Below are 20211 nucleotides of genomic sequence, written 5' to 3'. Positions count from 1 at the left end.
TTCACCCACTTCACGAAAACTTTTCATTGCTGTTTTTTGTTTAGTTATGAGTTGGGTACAGCCCTGACCTCCCAGTCTTTGCAGGATGATGCCTCCCTGCCTCTCTCCCTGCTCCTTATTATAGCAGCAGCTCCTGGCTATAGGTGCAGGCATGAAAAGAGCAAAGCAGACGCTTGGACATGAATCACTGCTTGAACACCTCGTCCCCTCCATCTTCTGGAGAAATGGGAATGGAAAGCACTGGCAGAATTTTAGCTGACCTGCTAGAAACAGTTTGATCATGCTGTTTAACAGGGAAAATGGCTTCAGTCCACAATTAGGCATGGCTCTGATTTGTAATAAGGAATTTAATGGTGCCTCTCCCAGAGGATCTAGGAGAGTAAAGAGGAGGGGGTGAGGGTAGGAGATACCTGAATCGTTTAGAAATTATTTTTAAAATCCCTGTTCAGCAGAAACTACCTAAAGCAGAGTATGATTTGCTAGCTAAACACTATTTGCTTAACAAGACACTTATTTGTGCACATTACTGCTATTAAGTAATCAATACACCTGGGTGCAGGGCTACACAGTTTATTGCTCCTTTGCTTTGCTCTGACTCAGCACTGAATCTGTATGATTGTGCAGGTATTACCTAGGGAGCTAGAAAGTTTCTTGTGATAAATAGTGATGTAGCCAAGAAAATAAAAAAAAAAAGGGGCATATTTTTCAGTGTCTGACTCTTACAAGGCTGTGGGGTTTTTTTTCTATTTAACTAGAATCTCAGACTGGTGCCTCTCTGCAGTCCAAGTCTTCGCACCACCTACTGCCTTCAGGAACCCATCTAACAGACGATTCATCTTTCAGCATGTTCACACCTGCACAATTACCATAAGTGGAAGAAATTTGCTCTATTCTACAGCAAACAATGGAAAGGATTGCATTTACCTTTCTGCTCAAAAGCAGAAAACAGTTGCTTTCAGAGCAGGTTGTGAAAATCCCAACATCTCAGGTCACAAGAAGTTTGTGTCGCATGAAGGCAACCATGTGCTGTCGGTCCCCACAGCCAGTTAGTTAATAGAGCTGCAATAGCCCTGTCTTAGAGATCCAGTTTTCTTCCCCAAACAGATTCTAAACTATAGCACATTTTCCACTGCAGAAAAAAGATACTATTTTAAAGCCTAAAAATGATGCGGCCCAGCTTCTCACCTGATTTTGTGATGAGATGTAATATTTTGCCCTGTGTCCAGCTACAGGCAGCCAGCACACAATTAGAAGAAACAGCAATGCTTGTGCACCAGCGCATCATCTGGGCACTAATCGAAGACATTAAGTAAATGTCCCTCCTGCTGTGGTACCAAACACAGGTGCCTAGTGGGACTTTGACCCTGCTCTGAAGCATCCCTGTAGGCCTAAGCTCAGCAAGGTGAGCTCGACCTATTCACTGATTTCACTGGAACGAATAACCGTCTAAAATTAGGCACATGCTTAAATGCTTTGTTAGGCTCAGGCTCCTGGATTAACTGCAGACTTAGACTCTCCCGTCACCGCACTTGACAGCGAGCTCCTTCCCACTCCATCCCCACCCATCCAAGTCTTCGGGGAATGTTGCCATGGATTTCCACGGGACACAAAAGACTCCATATTGGAAGAACCCTGTTAAGGTTGCCAGGCGTAAATATTGACTTAACGGCTCTTCCGCCTTTTTTCTTTTTTAAGAACAGATTTGTTGGCCATGGCTGGAAAAATAAAATGATGGAGTATGCATGATTCACTCTGGCACTCACACAAACATGCAGATCAGTTGGCTGGCAGCTCGCTCCTCTGTTAACAGAACATCGCTTCTAAAATGTGTCATTTTGTTTTGGCAGCAAGAGCGTCCAAGCCCGCAGACAGATAAAATCTCCTACCTTCCATGTACTTCACATGGGGACTGCTGACCTTCCCCAACACAGAACATTTGATTAATACTTCCAACAGCTTTTTAGCTGAGATACACGGAAGGACTGACAAGACGCTGTAATCATTTCATGCTAAAAGCCCAGCCCAGAGTCTTCCCTTCTTGGACCCAATCTCCTGGGTCTGCTGACATTAGAAAGGACTGCAAAACAAACTGCAGGTAAAACTTTTTATTCTAAAGTTTTTTGAATAAAGGCTGTTTCACAGACAATAAATATCGAGACAGAAGATACTTAAGGTCACACGGGAAGTCAGCAGCAGAAGTGAGAGGGAACTCAAGGGTTTTGGTCATTGGATTCATTCTTTCACCACCAGGTTCTGCTTCCTATAGTACTCCATGCACAGAGTTTTAATCCTGAATTTAAAAACCATTATTTAAAATATGACTTCAACACATGACATAATCCAAACCCTTTTCCATATTGATTCTGCCAGATCTGAGTGATTTAGTAGGACTGGCAGGGGGACAAACATCCTCCAGGGCAGCCTGAGGGTACAAAGTGTATGTGATACTTGTGTGTACCAGTCCTGGACACAGCCAGCACAATCTGACTGTCCCTAAAAACCAGCTCACCTGAGAGCTGACAGAGGCTGCAGGGATTATATTCAGGACTCCCCAGTAGAACCCCATTTGACATACAAGCAGGGGGACTCAAGAAGAGTTGCATTTCATGGCACTCAGCAGATATCTGCCAGAAAGCAAATACCTCATCAGGAGGAAGACAAAAATCTAATGATTGAATATAGGAGGAGAAAGTCCAGTGTCAGACAAGACGTCCTTCGCTAAAGGATCACAGGGAGTTTGCTTGCATTTCAGCTAGGCAGGGTGTCCTTCGGGACTCTTATCCCATTGGAGTTTAAGCACCCCCCAAAGGCGTAATGCAAAACCAGAAAGGGAGACCAGGATCAACACACGCACATACTTATATTTGCTTTGCATCCATCCTCTGTGGCCCTACAACTTCCTCTCAGGGACCAGGGACCAGTTGCTCCTGCCAGGCATCCTCTGTGCACGTCCCCTTCAGAAGCGGTGGTTTGGTGCATGGCACATTAAAGCTGCGGCATCTCACGGCCATGCAGGGCAGTCCAGGTCTCCAGCATACTACCCACTAATTAGGCAACACACAAAGTACCCATCCCCACTCAGTATTAAGCTACAAGAAACAAAAGCAAGGACACTTAGATACCCTTGGAGCTTAGCAACAGCTGCTCAGGATCCACTCCACCTCTTTCAAATCTATTTTTACTGACAGCTTTTGAAGCAGAGAATTCATTGAGCAGAGAAACAGGTTGATATCCCCGCTCCTCAACTGTAGGCAGGTCCAGTTTGTTATTTTCTAAGCATTTCCTCGGCACATACAAATTCAATACTGTGTCTGCTAGCAAAGATGTCGATTTTCAGAATAAATACAAAGACATACAAAGTTTGTGTTAGCAACAGCTAAGTAGAAGACATCAGGAGATAAAAAAGGAAAAATCTCTCTTAAGGTTCTAATGTGCATAGGACAAGAGACCGAGTAGATCTAATTGTATGAAATTAAGGAATTTTCCGCCCACTCACTCTCCTGCCCTTGCAGCTGGAATAGCACAGCCTGGGTGCTGTCTCCTGGTTTCTCATCGTTTGCAGAGAACAGCAACGTTTCACAACACAGAAGCAAGAAATAACCTCAACGATTTCTCTGCTCTACTAGCCTAGGGTCAGGGCTGATGCACAGCAGTCCTTACTGCATGCCAATATTGCTGCTCTTAGACCCACACACGAGTATCAGGGGACAGACCCGTGTAAAGAAGGGCTGTTTCAAGCTGCCAGTTATTGGCCGTTATTGCCTGGTTATGGAGATGGCAATGGTTGAGCTTTATGGCAGGTTCTCAATAATGCTACACAGCAAGCCGACACACTGCATTTATCACTGTGTTTACATCAGACTGCGTTGATATGGGTCCAACAATGAGAAGGCAACTGCAACAAATGTTTGTAGCTGTTTGGAGCCCCACTTACATCCCTCCACTCAAAAGGATCCCCTCTGCCTACTGAGATGGCTAAGTTTGCCCTTGAACCTGCTCCTTTAACTTAGGCTGTCTGAGCATTTAGATCAGAAGTATCTAGTTAGTTTTAAAGATTTAGGATCAGTTTTGTCACACGGTGCCTAGATGATCTGCCGTCAGCTTCTACATGACCAAGAGCTCGAGCAAGAAGTCCCACTAGGGACAGCAGTGCAGCAGGAATCAGATTGTCCCAGTCCAACATGGACTTCTATATAATTGTACTACCTTTAATTCAATGAGAAAAGAAGGTACTTTTAGAAGTTTCAAACAAGTTACATGGACCAATCCTAAAGTGACCAATCTCTACCTATTTCCTAGAAAGAATGTCAAGGGTGACAAGTTCAGATCCAAGTGTCTCAAGTCAGGTGAGATGAATCCCATCTCCAGGGCATAAGATGAGGCAGAGGTAAGGATCAAGTCTCTAATGAGTACACTGAATCACAGCAGTCATGAGCTGACTTTTTCTTATCCATATATTCCAGCCACGGTCAGGAAAAAGTACACACTGTGGACAACCCTGATAAAATAGAAGTTGCCCTGGGAAGTCACTTCCAGAAGTGGCAGAGGTACCTCTCTATGGTACAGGCTACCACCATCTCCTATAACAATCTGTAGCATGCCTAATTAGTTTTAGAGCAATTAGTGTATAGACTGTTTTATGCACTTGGAAATTATAACCCTGCCCTTGCTGTCCTCAAAGCCAATGACCCAACTGCTGGCATTATTAGTGGATAAGATCTTTTTAAGGCATCATAGATTTTACTTCAGCCTAACTCCGTTCCTTTCCCACTTTGCAGTCATTTGGTTGTATTAACACAAAAGAAAACCAGAATATTTCTCAAAACTTTTTCACCACCATTTAAACTCAGGTGATCTTGTCTGCCTGTGATGGGCTGAACAACCTGTCAGTCATACTTGTCAATCACTGTTCCTGCTCCTTAAATGCAGCAGTCTAATCAAAGTGGAGAAGCAGAAATGAAGGTCCGATACTTACTTTCTCAGGACTGCAATTTCATTCTCTATGCTGCTTTCCTTTCCCTTCAGTGCCTTCTTGGGAATGCACTTGACTGCAAAGAGTTTCCCACTCGCTCTCTCTTCAGCCAGAACAACTTCAGAGAATGCACCCCTGAAAGAAGAAAAGAAAAATCCCAGTTTTAAGTGGTGCCTTTTCTTTGGAAGCTGTTAACTGAAACATAACCATTGAATATAGTTCTGGTGTCTTTCGATAGCTGCTCTTGTTAATCACAGCAATGGCATTTATATAATGAGCATCTTTTTTTGCCTTTTATAAACATGTGCAACCATTCACATTCATGCAAAACATTAAAGGGTTACCAAATACAACAATTTTAATAAAGAACCACAGTCCAGCAGAGGTATGAGCAAAGCTTGAAAATCAGAAGGTACCATTTCCACGGGGGGGACATGGACTGCTGTGCAGTTGCTGATTTGATGGATGGTGTACTTTACCCCTTCCTCAAATTTTAGGATGTTTAATTCACATAGCAGCACAGAGTCCCTAGGACTAAATGACGCACCAGTGCCACGAGTGTTCCCAGTTCATCAGTGACCACAAGAGGTCAGGGCCTCCGCTTTGGTCCTCCCTGGCAGCCCAGAGCATCTCCTCACCGCCGGCTCAACCCTGACTCAGACAGGGAAGCAGCGTCAAAATTTCTCTATGTACACAGAGTTATTCCACAACACAAACTGCTGTGTGTGTAATCGCTAAAGCCAAAGAATCGGATTAAATCACAAGTCCAAACGTCGGCCTTAATAGCAGCCTCCCTATGGTTACCCCAGAGAGGATTACACAAATAAAAAAGCTTCATCACAGCAGCCAGTCACTAATTGCCAAGAGTGGGCAGTGCCCCTCCTTCATTAGGCTATTCCATAACAGTGTATTATTTCTTGCACTCTCATCACTTCCTCCAAAGCATCTCGACCTTACTGGGGAGAAGCCAGGAAAATGTAACAGGCAATGCTATATACACTTTTTTTCTGTTTTCACACTTTTTTTCTGAGCATTTGAGCATCATTCAGACACTGCTGGTCTGGATGGATCTTTGCTCTGGCACACCGGGGCTTCTCCTGTTCCAGTGCTCATTACTGGTTTAGCAGCGAGGTACTGGGCAAGACAGAGCATTGGCCTGATGAGGAACAGCAAATCTTGGCTCACATTCACCAAAACCTGCTCCTGAAGCACCTGCTTTGTCCAACAGACATCGGAGCCAAGCACTTGTCTAACCAGATCACAACTGAAGGATTCACCAGCTGAAGGATCATGTTTTATTTATCCAAAATAAAAAGATGCAGGACACTTTCCTTTATTTTTTTCCCCTCTCGAGTAGATTATTCTGCTCTTCTACATAGCTCTCTGTGAAAAGAGCTCGGCAGCAGGCTGAGCAAACTCAACCATGCTCCAGCCCGCTCTGACAAATGTTACAGTTTGATCACAGCCTCTTTTGGCTACCACCAACTTTCTCTGACTTTCATTCCCCACAACTGCTGCTTATCTAGATGTTTGCAGATAAACAGAAGTGTTTCCTTTCCTGGCCAGGCTCTTCCTTTTTAAGTCATGCACTTTGATGACATAACCAAGTGGCTGTGACCTCACCAACAGTTCCTGTGTTGCGAAACAACCGAATGAATCATTAAGCAGTGGATAAGCAGATAAGCAAAAGGAAGAGGTTGCTGCTTTGGAAAGAAAGCGCCTGTTTACCCAGAAAGGCTTTTGTAGCCAGCAGCAATAGGGAAATGGTGATGGAAAGTTTAGGAACGGATTAAAAGAGACTTTTGCAAACTGTTACGGCAGATGTTTGACAGCCTGTCTACATGTGGTAGCGACCCTCTGAACCAAGAATGCTTTGCCTCAATGCGGACAGTGGTCCAGACTCTGACCATGTTTACACAACTCTAAGGCCAGGAGCGATTTACTGGTTTTTGCTTTGTGTATAATCTGCCGTGGCACATCAGAGCATGACGGGCTCCAATTTAGAGTCCACACAATTGGTCCTAACAGCTTGCACAATAAAGAAATCCAGCCGTTCAAAGTGTTTTTAAAGACCTAGTCTTTGATTTCCTATTATCAACAGTCCTAGTCACTTGGTTCACCAAATGGGGTTTTCACCCTGACCTTCATGCTTGGGACAGCAAGACCAGAAATGTAATAAAATCCTTTTACTGGAAAGCCCTAAGACCTCTCAGTGCTTATCAACTTCGGATGCAGACCAGGGTGCTCAGAAACTCCCAGCTATATTTCATGAACGCCTTAAGTCCCATCTGCTTAAGCTTTCAACACTGCACTTCACTCCAGCTGTGTCTTGAGCAAGCTTTTTGCCTTCAGATAAATGTTGTTAAAAGCAGCATATTCATACCAGTCGTTTACTGATCACGCAACTCTCCCAATGTTTATGATACTATAAAAACACAGAGAGCTCCCATCCCGATCTGAATTTCATTGCTGTTCTCAGACAACAAAATAAAGGAAATCCCTTTATATCCCTCTATGCGATAAAGCCAGCTTTGGGAAACACCTCTATTTCAGCTGGCTTCACCATTTTGCTAGATTTCTTTCTCCAGTTACCAGGACAGCCATGGGGTTCAATAGTTGGAAACAGCCTCTGTGAATTTAAATGTAATTTTTGGTGGAGCTCCGAGATACTCATAAAAACCAACTCAATATCTCCTTAACAACCTTTCTCATTAAAGCATGAAATGAGCTGAACCTCAGCTAAAGTGTTCGCTCACATGTCAACCCTTGGCACTGACAGGGCGGTTTTTTACATCGAGTTTTATACGAGGCCATGGCATGAAATTGCTGGTGCTGGGAAGAGCCCCTGGGCAACGAGGCGGGAGCACCGCGGTGGATCTGCCGGGAAGGCAGGAGGGAGATGCGAGGCGGTCTGCACTATCCTGTGCACTATATATGCTCCTGTGTTCACAGAGCAAGGGAGGGGGAAGCAACAAGGCAATGGACTAAAGAACGATGAGTGAAGTGCTGGAAGGAAAGAGAAGGGAGGGAACCGATGCAGACAGGGATCAAAGAGTTAAACACAGACCGAGAGGAATAAACAGTATAGGATAAGAAGAAAGAAATGGTCGTAAGGAATATCAACAAGGAAAAGGCAGCAAAGACACTCCTGGAGTCTGCTGGAGTCAGGGGAGATTCAGAATAATAGTGTATAGATGGACAAGCAAGCAATTATCATAATTTCAAACACACAGCTGAATTCATCCACCCTTAATGATCCAGTCCAGCCCCCACTAAACCCCTCTTGACTCACGCATGAATAGATAAATACCAGAGAGAAAGTCAGAAAGACAAGGCTGCTCATTTTCTTGCTAACAGCAATATATCCTACAGCAAATTCTCCGCCTACTCAAAAATGTTGCCCAGAACTACCGACATGGCAGGCTTGCTAAAGAAGATTTTCCCCCCAAAGAATTAATGTGCCCTTTAAAATCAAGACATTAATGAAGGAAGCAATTTATCTCTAAGAATTTATTACAATTCTTTATTGAGGATCAAAAATTAATTGCGTACAAAGTTCTATAAAGATGTTTGGTTTTGGAAAATGTTGCCTTTTACACAATCAAAGTGACAGGACTTTTTGTCAAAAGGACATGGCTTCCATTAAGCATCATCAAGCACTGCTACATGATAAAAAGGAAAAATACAGTACGGGACATGTTGGACAAACAGAATGCTACATGTCTGCAGCTTGGACAGGGCTCTGGATTAAAGCCCCACCTCTCCTAGGAGGTACCACATGGTCTCTATAATGACATGATGTTCTCAAGGCCTGCCATTTGCAATCCATAAGCCAGTATCTCCATGGTCATAGCACTGCACCAGAAAGAGATTCAGAAACCTCTTGGTCAATCTTGTGTTTTGAATTATGAGTTTTTACCTGAAAATTTGGGCATGGAAAAACACAGTTTTTGTGAAGGACACAAGCAAACAGGGATTTTTTTATTCTGTGTAACACTGAGCAAGGTGTTTACTCTATGAAAATATTTTGGGGAGTTTTATTCTCCACCCCACCTCCCCCCAAAAAATATGGTCCTGAAATTATTTTTACACTGTGATACAGATTAAAAAAAAAAAAAAAGCGGGGGGGGAGGGAAGATGTTAATTGATTAAAAGTTATGATTTTAAAGGTGTCAGCAATGGTTGGGATGTCCCATTCCCTTCATCTGGGAAATAGGTAATTGCAACCTTTCCAATGTGTCTGGGGACCCAGCTTTCACCTCTCTGAAGAGGGGCTTCAAACCCTTTCAGGAGCTTTCCTCATCCTGCCTGGACAGTATAGCAAACAAATAAAAAAGCATCATGGTTTTGAGGAAGTAGGACAGCAGTGGAAATGGATAAACGAGAAACTTCTGCAAAATTAAACCACCTAGTTAGATGCTGAAATATGTGTGTGGCAACCGAACCTATTTTTGAAAGTTTTGACCATGTTATCATTTACCCTAGAGGACCGACTCTTTTCAAACTTCTAATTAAGGCATGGAACAATTTTATGATCTAGATCATTTTTATATGAATTAGGAACAACATAAGAGAAAAAAAGAAAGGTTAAATGATTTGACGTGTGACACTGAGATAATGGCAAAGTCTAGAAGGTGGTTGAGACATTCTCACTTCTCGTCCCTTTGCACACATCTGGACCATGCAGCATCCTGTGAGATGTGAATCTTTTACAGTTTTAATTTGTTTAAATTATTTCTCAGTCAGTTATTTAACCTAGATTTAAAGATTAGGATTTCAAGATTATCATTGGAATACCAGTGGCATTCTTGTCCAAAGAGACTGGATTTTCTATTAGAAAATCTATCTGCAAGGATAGGCTATCCTGCAGATCAAAGCAAAATAAAGGCCAAATAACTTTTTCCTTCATCTGTTTGAACTATAATTTAATATGAACACTTAATTTCTGAAATACAATGAACAACATATACTGTGACAGCAAATCTGTTCTCATTCATCAAAAAACATTGCTGACACAAAAATACTGACAAAAGGAAGACAAAGAGTGGATGGAGGGATAAAACTCATTTTTTCCATTTGCAGAGACCTCCATGTTGAGCAGTTTTCCACTGCATTAGCAGGTGCTCTGTGATACTAAATCAACAGACATAGTCAGGAAATAGATTTCACATCTTCGGACTGTGTATAGCTAATGATCTTAATTAAGATACAGTTGGATTTCTGCGTGTACTTTGCCCTGGCCAAACCATGGTACAAAATAGCGAACACTCATGGTTTGAAAAATATACCATTCCCACGGTGAAGATCACTGAGATGGAAGACCAATCAAATCAACATAAGACTAACCAAATCACAGAAAATGACTTCTGTAGCATGGCTTCAGCAATCACACACAAATTCTGCTCCTTGACTCCCAGAGAAAGGTGGCTTTGAACTGCACTACAAACAGAGGCAAGTATGGAAGAAAAAATCTTCTCTGGCATTTTCACAGCTTTCCCCACTGACCTCAAGGAGTTAACTGTGGGATGAGCTCAGTCTCTGTGTAACCAGCACATACCAGGGAGATTCTGGTCCTACAGACTACTTTTCTACTAAGCCATTTTTCTGCACAAGTCATGTTCTATTTTTTAAAATTAAATTTTCTACTCAGCCTTTCTGTACACACATCCTCACTCACCCAAATTCCAGGTGCATCCCAACATAAACCCAAACTAAGGCTGGAAATAAAGTTTTTCACTCCAAAGTCAAGCCCATGAATGTCCTGACGTCTGTGTGAAAATAAGTTTATGATGTAATTTTCAATACCTCAGTGATGTCTGGATGCAAAGTTAACAAAACCAAAGCGTGGAGGGTGTTTTTACCACCCAAGAGCAAAGGAGAAGGCTTTTGGAACTGTGTTACATGTGGTACAGAAGTCAAATATCCCTACACATTCCCAAGAGCTGAATATAAATGTACAGAGAAAGAAACACACTTCCTAATCTGGTTGCAGCCATCTATTCTTTAGAGGACAAATGCTTTTTTCTACCTATTTTCATTCATCAAACACACAGTCCCAGCCCTGCAGCCCCTTCTATGGCAATGCTTCCTCCGCCTGGGCAAGAGCAGAACAACCAGGAACACTGTATTAACACTGGTATTTTTAGCCTCACTACTCATTTAACTTCCACTAAGACATCCAGCCACAAGTGGAAATGCTGTTTTCTACCTTGGGGCTCTGCTGTAACAGCAGACATGGCCCTGCCCTGGGCTGTGTCTGACCCTGGTTCCCCTCCCCAGGGCTGATCCTGACCCCCACTGCAGTGATGTCCTCCATCCCCATGATGGGGGAGGATGTCTGGGGCTGGGGCCTTGCTGATGCCTGGGGCTGGGGCTGCTATTGCACATTACAGCTCATGAGCAGCACTTCCGACTGTGCCAAAAATGCTGTTGCTATTGCCTGATGGACACCCAAACAACAACAGCAAGGGACAAAAATACTCGCTGCTATGTGTTCCTGTAGCAAGGAGATCCTTTCTGGACCACTGACATGTCTCTCTGTGCCCTGAGCCATTGCCGCATGCCAATCCCCTCGGCATTTTGTCTGAGCTAGAAGGTACATTAAGACCATTGGGGTCTTCTGATGAGCAGCTGCTTCCCCACAGCGTGAGAGGAGCCCAGGAATGACCATGCCCGAGGATGGGCAGCACATCTGCAGCTCTAGATTTCATGTCTCCAACCACCTTGCTGCTCTCCCTCTAACACAGTTTTTCAGGGAGAGGAACCACATCAATATCCAAATCTCTGCTGGGACTTACAGCCACAACCATAACAGAGACACCCGACGATATCATACTCCAGGTAGAGCTTCTTCTTTCCCTTCCTTATAAACCAGTTTGCTTTTCTCCCAACATCACAGCATGACTCGCTGCAATAGAATGAGCAGCAGAAAGCTTTCATCTTGTGTAGTCACCAAAAGTGTTTGGATTTGTTTGCATTTAACTTCCATTTTTGGGGGGGTATTATTATCTACAATTACAACAACAGCTTAGTGTTTTGACAGTTTTTGTCATCAGAGTCAGCTGCAAGAATTTTAATGCCAATTTGAGGCTCATCGTTTCTTCTGTTTTAGCTACTCAATATTTTATACTCTCAGGAAAAAAACCAAAAAACCCAAGAAAAACCCAAACCAAAAAAACCCACCAAGAAACCCTAGAGTTAAGACTGAAAATCCATGTCAGCTACTTAAAGGAAACCTACCTAGGGGAGAGAAACTTCTGTGAAGCCAGAAAATACCCATTTAAAGCTGCACATTATAAAGCATGAAATTATGACAATATCGTCAAGGTGGTTTCCTTCACACTCTTGCCTCTTCCCCTGGACCACCTTCACCAGAACACAACCACCTCCTTAATGGGCAACAATCGTTGTCACCCAAGGAAAAATTGCTGGAAACAATTTAAACCACTCTGTGGTTGAAATTAGTTCTTTACTCCAGGATGAATTTCAAGTTCACAGTGGGGCATGGCACACACCACCAGCACTCCATGTCACTGAAAAACTCCCTTCTCTTCCTTCAAACATGATGTTGTGAGGTATCAGCAAAGGTGCCGCACTGCTCCCTTGTGTCCTGAGCACTTCTCCCTGCCCACCACTGCCACCAGGCCAGCTCAGCTCCCACTTTGGGGGCCAGCAGGGAAACATCAAGTTCAAAATCTGTGTTGTAATGCAGGCAGGAGAGCAGACACCTCTGGGATGGCTTCCAGCCATGCAGAAGGGAACTCCTGCAGTGCTTGGGGCACTCCAACTCATACAACAGCGAGGTGAAGGCACCGAAGCACGTGGCCAAGGAGAGTCTTGGGCAAAAAAAGCCATTACGTGCAGAGCAGAGCAAGAAATATGGGCTTCAGTGCCATAAAATGTAGGTTCAAAGATGAATAAACCACATAAATCATAGAATCGTAGAATGGTGTGGGTTGGAAGGGACCTCAAAGATCATCCAGTTCCAACCCCCGTGCTACAGGCAGGGACACCCTCCACTAGCCCAGGTTGCCCAAAGCCCCATCCAACCTGGCCTTGAACGCTTCCAGGGATGGGGCATCCACAGCTTCTCTGGGCAACCTGTTCCAGTACCTCACCACCCTCACAGCTTAAACCCATTACCCCTTGTCCTGTCACTACACTCCCTGATAAACAGTCCCTCACCGTCTTTCCTGTAGGCCCCTTCAGGTACTGGAAGGCCGCAATTAGATCTCCTCGGAACCTTCTCTTCTCCAGGCTGAACAACCCCAACTCTCTCAGCCTGTCCTCACAGGAAAGGTGCTCCAGCCCTCTGATCAGCTTCGTGGCCCTCCTCTGGACTCGCTCCAACAGCTCAATGTCTCTCCTGTACTGGGGCCCCCAGAGCTGGACGCAGTACTCCAGGTGGGGTCTCACAAGAGCAGAGTAGAGGGGCAGGATCACCTCCCTCGACCTGCTGGTCATGCCTCTCTTGATGCAGCCCAGGACACGGTTGGCTTTCTGGGTTGTAAGTGCACACTGCCGGCTCATGTTGAGCTTCTCATCAATCAATACCCCCAAGTCCTTCTCCTCAGGGCTGCTTTCAATCCATTCCTTGCCCAGCCTATAGCTGTGCTTGGGATTGCACCAACCCACGTGCAGGACCTTGCACTTGGCCTTGTTGAACTTCATGTGGTTCACACGGGTCCACCCCTCCAGCCTGTCCAGGTCCCTCTGGATGGCATCCCTTCCCTCCAGCGTGTCGACCACACCACACGGCTTGGTGTCATCAGCAAACTTGCTGAGGGTGCACTCGATCCCACTGTACAAAGATGTTGAACAGTGCTGGTCCCAGTACTGACCCAAGGAATGCCACTCATCACTGTTCTCCGCTTGGACATTGAGCCGTTGACCACAACTCTTTGAGCACGACCATCCAGCCAATTTCTTATCCACCGAGCGGTCTATCCCTCGAATCCATGTCTTTCCAACCTAGAGACGAGGATGTTGTGCAGGACAGTGTCAAATGCTTTACACAAGTCCAGGCAGATGACGTCTGTCGCTCTTCCCTTATCCACCAACACTGTAACCCTCTGGTAGAAGGCAACCAAATTTGTCAGGCACAATTTGCCCTTAGTGAAGCCGTGTTGGCTGTCACCAATCACCTCCTTATTTTCCATGTGCCTGAGCATAGTCTCCAGGAGGATCTGCTCTATGATCTTGCCAGGCACAGAGGTGAGAGTGACCGGCCTGTAGTTCCCTGGGTCTTCCTTTCTTCTCTTTTTAAAAATGGGGGTTATAAAGCGTTATAAAGCACAGAAAGTAAGCCAAAAAGAAAAGTTTCTGCAGAATCTCTTCCCTTTCTGAGATGAACTAATTTGTTTTAGCTGCCTGGTGTATGCTAATTTAATAGGATGCTATGCAGTCTGTTCTGAGACAGTGATGCATGGATGCTAAAAAGAGAAACTAGCCCAATGCAGATCCCCAGTCATGTTTGCTATTACAGTTCTCTTCTTTCCTGAACTGTCTGCTCCTTTCTGATTAATCTTGACCCCTATTAGAAAGGGAAGTATTGTATTTAAAACCCTATTACATTTACATTACATCCTCCATAGCAATCACAGTAAAGCTATCCAGAATTAAAAGCAAAACATTCAGCTTTCTGTACTGAGCTCTTCTTTCCATCATACACTTCAAAAATGAGCTGTTAAGCGGTTTATTTTCTCCACTGATGATCATTTTCTTTCCAAAGTGAATATTCAAGTACCTTTTTTCCACTTTCATCTTATAAGACAAAAGGAGCTCATTGTTTCCTGGGGTTTATCTGATGGCAGCACTCTCATGAGGAAATAATCTTTCTTTTTCTAATAATGACCTCAAACCTTTCTTGAGGCATAATTGATCTCCATATTTTTTTTTTTTCAAAGCGCCTCCCTGTTCTGACACTGATATATGCAGGGTCTATTACAATACATCTGATTTCTAGAGCTCTTACCTGGCCCTATAAAGCAGATTACACCAATTTGAAAAAGCATGTTTCTTCTTCTTCTTACTCCACAAGGAAACTTAAGAAATTATCATCTGGCACACTATGGCACTCTCCAAGAGGCTGGCTCAAGTAAGGAATAACTTGATGACACTGCATCTTTTAAAGCAAAGCAAAGATAGTGCAGACACTAGAGTTTCACTTGCAACAATTCCTATGTTCCTTCTAAAGCAAAAGTCTTTAGTTAAGATGAAGCAACAACTGCCTAAAGAGCAAGTAACTTTGCAGCTGTGTCTAAACCATGGGAAACTTGCATTTAGCCAGGACTTTTGCGTAGAGGCGTCTGGACCTTCAGAAATACAAGTTGCAAAAGTCTGCACAGCACCTCATTCATTCAGGTTTTATCTATCTACAGAACAAAACCCAAGTATCAGTTCTGGTGGTCTTCCTCAGTGACCATAAGCAAATGATTGTATTGCTCGATCTGTGATTTTCAAACACCAACCTTGTCTTTCATGAACTGTATGGCCCATTCTACAAATGAGGGACCTGAGGAACAGGAACCACATGGACCGATTCTTCTTGCTTAACTTTAATTATTTTTAAGTATAATCTAAAATTACACACTCCTTTTGTACTCAATAGAGAAGCATCTCCGACAGATGATTACATCCCATCCTATGGATGGCAGCACACTATGACACTGTAGGAATCCTTAAGCCCTGTCAACAAAAAATTCTCTGCTCCATTTGCTGCCTGACTGATCAAAGAGATCATCTGAGATGCCCAGACATCAGTGCCGAGAAGCCCGTCAGGCAGCTTGCAAGTAAGTCAGATGACTTCCAGCCTTAGAATCTCGTCTTGCTTCAAGAGAAAGCAGAGTCTGACCACCCAGAATGAAACTACTCTGATCACATCTATGTCGATGTTGTTGACATAGAAGCTATTTCCCCATGACTCTTGTTATGGGCAAGAGATGGCCAATACAGCAGTGCCATCAGCTTGTGCTGGGGTAACTGTCTAACACTGGTCGGATGAATCACACCCTAAACACATTTCTTGATCTTCCTTGAGAGAAAGCGAGCCTAGGGGGAGAGATCAGCTGAAGATGTCTACAGTGTGGACACTTTGAAGGCTAAAAGACAAACGAATCTCTTCCCCAATGCATAGGACCTGAGTACGCAGAATAGCCACATATGCAAAACAAAGGCAGGATTAGGACTTATAAGGCTTCTATGCCTTACACAGCAGAGTTCCTGCTTATTTAAAGAACAAATTTGGATTAGTTAATCGGACCATGAAACTAAGGCACATCTCCTAGGATCTGCCTTTTCCAGTTTAATGCTTGAGACCCAATCTACAGCCCCCAGTCAGGAAGCACTCCACATGAACGTGATGAGCAGCCACTGAAAGAGGAGGCCACAGGGTTCAGCGCTGTCACAAGCACAGCTGAACAATTCCCATTGTGTAAGAGCCCTTCTGTGCCTCCATGAAACTTTAATTGGCTTATTCTCATCCTGTTGCTACCCATCCAGCCAGTCCTACATATCTGTTTTAAATATTTGGACTAAAAATGATATGTATTTTTTATCCTCACCCACTCTAAATCGTGCCTTAGAATTTAAAAAAAAAATAAATTATAGAGAGACACAATTCAGTACAATGGAATACAAATTGTTTCATAGCTCAGAATTGAGCTCTGGTAGGAAAAGCCACTGCAGGATATCCAGAGCTCCATTGGCAGCCTTACTTCCAATGGCCACCTCTTAAAACACTGTAAGAGTGTTTGCTTTCCTACTCCCCAGCCTCTTGACTCATGTATCCACATGCAGTTTCATGTCTGAGCTGAGGTACATTAAGAAATCTTAGCAAACTCGTTTGCCTAGTAACCAGCAAGCTTGAAAATAAACATTTTGGCAAGGATTATTTCAGTGTAACTGTACATAGAAGTTACCAGGCACTTCTGAAACTCACAGATACTTCTGTAAAAAGAATTGCCACATACCCTCCACATGTACAAGCCTCAGTCCTGTTATCACTCAAACCTCAGTGCAAAAGGGTTTTCTTTTCAGCTTCAGTTGACAAGGAAGCTCTCCACAGCTCCATGTTTAAGGTGCTGTGTTGAGACTACTGAGGCTACTCACAAAATAATGCAGCACCAGCACAACTTTCCTCCCATAACCTTATCGTCATGAGCCTCCACACTGTTCTGAACATTTTTGGATGTCACAGAGTTATACTGCAATTGGCCAAAAGGAAATTCCCCAGGAGATGTAAGGAACCAGAAGCTGCACCAACTTCCATCTAAACCATGCCCAGCCTAAGCATTGATCCAGATGAAGCAGGGAGAATACAAGGCCTGGCAACAGAGGTCTTCTGGGTTTATCCCATGCTTTTAACAGCAGAGAAGGCCAGTGACACATGCAACAATCCCATCCCCCGAGGATGGGAACCATCCCTGCCTTCTGCTGCCTTGCCCATATGATGGTAGAAGACAATGTCAGGAGGGAAGGAGTCCCTCCAGCATGGCAGACCTGCACCGAAGCAGCTGAGCTCTTTAAAGAACCACAGTAGAGAAAAGGTGCTGGTGTTTCCCACATTTCACCTGAAAGGAGGACAGACCTCCATATCCAAAGAGTTGAGTCTGGTCCATGGAAGCCATCAGCACTGAGACAGACATTGACATCTCTGTCATATCATCCATAAAAGGCTTTAGATTCCTGGTTTAATAGCAACCAGTTTAGTCTTCATAGAAAACAATTACTAATCTCTTTGCCAACCCTGCTGGTAAGGGGATGAAGACTGAAGACCTCCAGATCTGCCTAGGCAAACTGCCACTACTGAGCTTCACCTGACTCACCAGAGCTGTGGTAGATTCCAGCTGCCTGCAGCTTCAGCACACCATACAAACACACACCAGTGCTGGGCTACTCATGCCTCAGTCTTCATCTCCCAGTCTCCAGTGAGCAACAGCACAGGAGGAATTATCTCAGTGCCCCAATCAACCCACAAACACCAATCAAAGTCAACTGCTGCACAGGGATGACCTTCTGTGTTGGAAAACTTCAACAGAAACAATCTGACAGTAACACTGATTCCCTTTATCTGAAATGTAATCATAGCACATTATAGTCTCATAATACAATGATGAGTTTCCTAGGAGATGACTGCCACGTGCCCAACCTATTTTTAAAAATGAAATTTCTCAGAACTCATTTCCATCTCAGGTGGACATGCTACACACACATTGACAATCACCACCACCGTGCTTCTCAGCTGTTATGCGGGTCTAGATAACCCAGCCCAGACCTTGGACGGCAGGTCTGAGCAGTATTGTAACACATCTGATGAGCTGGGTGAGGATGAGGAGAGGGGAACACAGCTCTTCAACCTGACACTAATAATTTCTATGTTTCTTTGGAAGCTGTTGCATAATTTCAAATGTGAATAAAAAGGAAGCAGCATAATACCCTCCCAGGTAACGTGCACCCCTGAAGAAGAAAGTTACCCAGAAGGATTGCAGGAGAGGACTGGCAGAATGATGAGGAACAGGCAGGATTGCCGGAATCTCTCTCCCAGTGCACCGGAAAGGTTATCTGAGAGCCAATTCCCAAAAATACTGCAAGCAGCAGGCCACTGGCAATGAGTTGGGGAGCTAAACTGAGCCTAGTCCAACTGGTAAAAGCTGCTACAAGTTGCATATGCTACGTGCCACAAATTGCATGTTGCTGTGTTGTGCCTGGTACGCCAGCCCACATAAGGGATGGGCTGCAGAGTATTCAAAACAGGTTAAAAATTGATTTAAAACCCCAAATCTAGAAATATTCCAGCAATTTGGCCTCCTGGATAACTTCTGTTTAGTGTCATTGAAAGGGCTTGGAGGAGAGGAAGAGTTGGACACTTAATCCTGACAGCAAGTGTACAAGTCGATCCCTGGGGTCACTTCAGGAATAGATCAAGATGGGACAGTGTGTGTCCTCACCATGATCAGACAGGGAATTTCACTGTAAAGAAATAAGCTTTTCCATTTCCATTTTCAAATATTTCCATTTCTAAGTGCATGAGAACTCATTCCAAGTGAATGGAGACTTGACATGGAGCTCATGCACCATGACATTTCCCCCCACCCATTTATCTCCCTAGCCTCCAAGAGTCAGCTATCCAGAAAAAGGATCTCTATTCAAGTGACAGTTGCATTCACCTATCATATATTAGCCACCTATCCACTAATATGTAGTAGATTTACATTTTATATTTCACAGCCTCCTGTAGAATTGAGCTCCACTGAGTACAAATTATATGAGAAAGCAGTTCTTGTTTGTTCATTTTACATTTGCTGCTCGATAATTTCTTTCCATAACTCTCTATGAAAACACATTTTAATATGTTAAGTAACCAACTGCTTTCCTGCATCACATTATGGGTTTTAATCATAAATATACTGAATGATTTTTAAACCAGTACCAGAGAGTGGTGCTAGAAACAATCAGCAAAAGGAGTCTACAAAACTGGATTCCCCTTTGCTCTCCATGGCAAGAAACTCTCAATCTATAGTGGGATATACATGAGACAAACCTAAAATTCTTAGGAAAGGAGATATAATCTCTTACACTGTCCTAAATCTTCACTGTCATGTTTCATTTTGAAAGAAGAACTATAAAAATGAAGAAGCTTGTTAAACAAGAAGTGAGAAGGGCCTAGGAGACAGAACAAGAATTAAAACTTGCAGGAGGCATAAGGACTGTTTAAAACATCAGCGCTGGAAACTCAGAACAAATATATAACCCATATTAAAAAAATCAAGAAACAGACAAGTCTGTCAGGCCAAACAACTGGGCAAGAGAAACTATGAGAAGTAAGACAGCATCCTCAAAATCAGAAGTGTTGTGTCCAGATGAGGAAAGAAACATGAATTCTAAGTTATAGTGGGTAAAATATAAAAAAACTTTAAAAGGGAGGAAAAAGCCTTTGGAGAACAAGTTGCAACAGGAAATTCAATAAAGACTATTTTGCATATATCAGAAGCCAGAAGTGTGCCAGATCACTGATGGACCAGGAAGCAACCAAGTATAGAAGCAGCATGAATAAACCCACATGGCTATAAGAAAAAAATTACTTTTTTGGCATTCATGCTCACTGCAGAAAGGTTCGGGGAGGTTCTCACACTGGAAATCTTCTTTACAAGGTTGGTAGAAGGGATTATAGACTGGATTGACCCAACCATTCTAGGGGACCTTAGGCATGGAACTCCTGAAGCTCTAAACATGAGCTGAAG

At 43.6% G+C, this 20211-nt stretch overlaps 1 protein-coding gene across 4 annotated transcripts in view; it reads right to left on the bottom strand.

Moving 5' to 3' along the window:
• Window positions 1–20211, bottom strand: part of CAMK1D (calcium/calmodulin dependent protein kinase ID) — a 235478-nt gene that overhangs the window by 130016 nt on the left and 85251 nt on the right. For all 4 annotated transcript variants that reach the window (XM_054835918.1, XM_054835927.1, XM_054835937.1 and 1 more), the window contains exon 2: window positions 4976–5107. In XM_054835918.1, the coding sequence (XP_054691893.1) occupies window positions 4976–5107 (132 nt within the window). The remainder of the gene's footprint in view (window positions 1–4975; window positions 5108–20211) is intronic.

Source organism: Grus americana, chromosome 1, assembly GCF_028858705.1.
Source record: "Grus americana isolate bGruAme1 chromosome 1, bGruAme1.mat, whole genome shotgun sequence".
Lineage (NCBI taxonomy): Eukaryota > Metazoa > Chordata > Aves > Gruiformes > Gruidae > Grus > Grus americana.
Note: the sequence above shows the minus strand (reverse complement) of the source record. Positions and strands in the feature narration are given on the sequence as shown.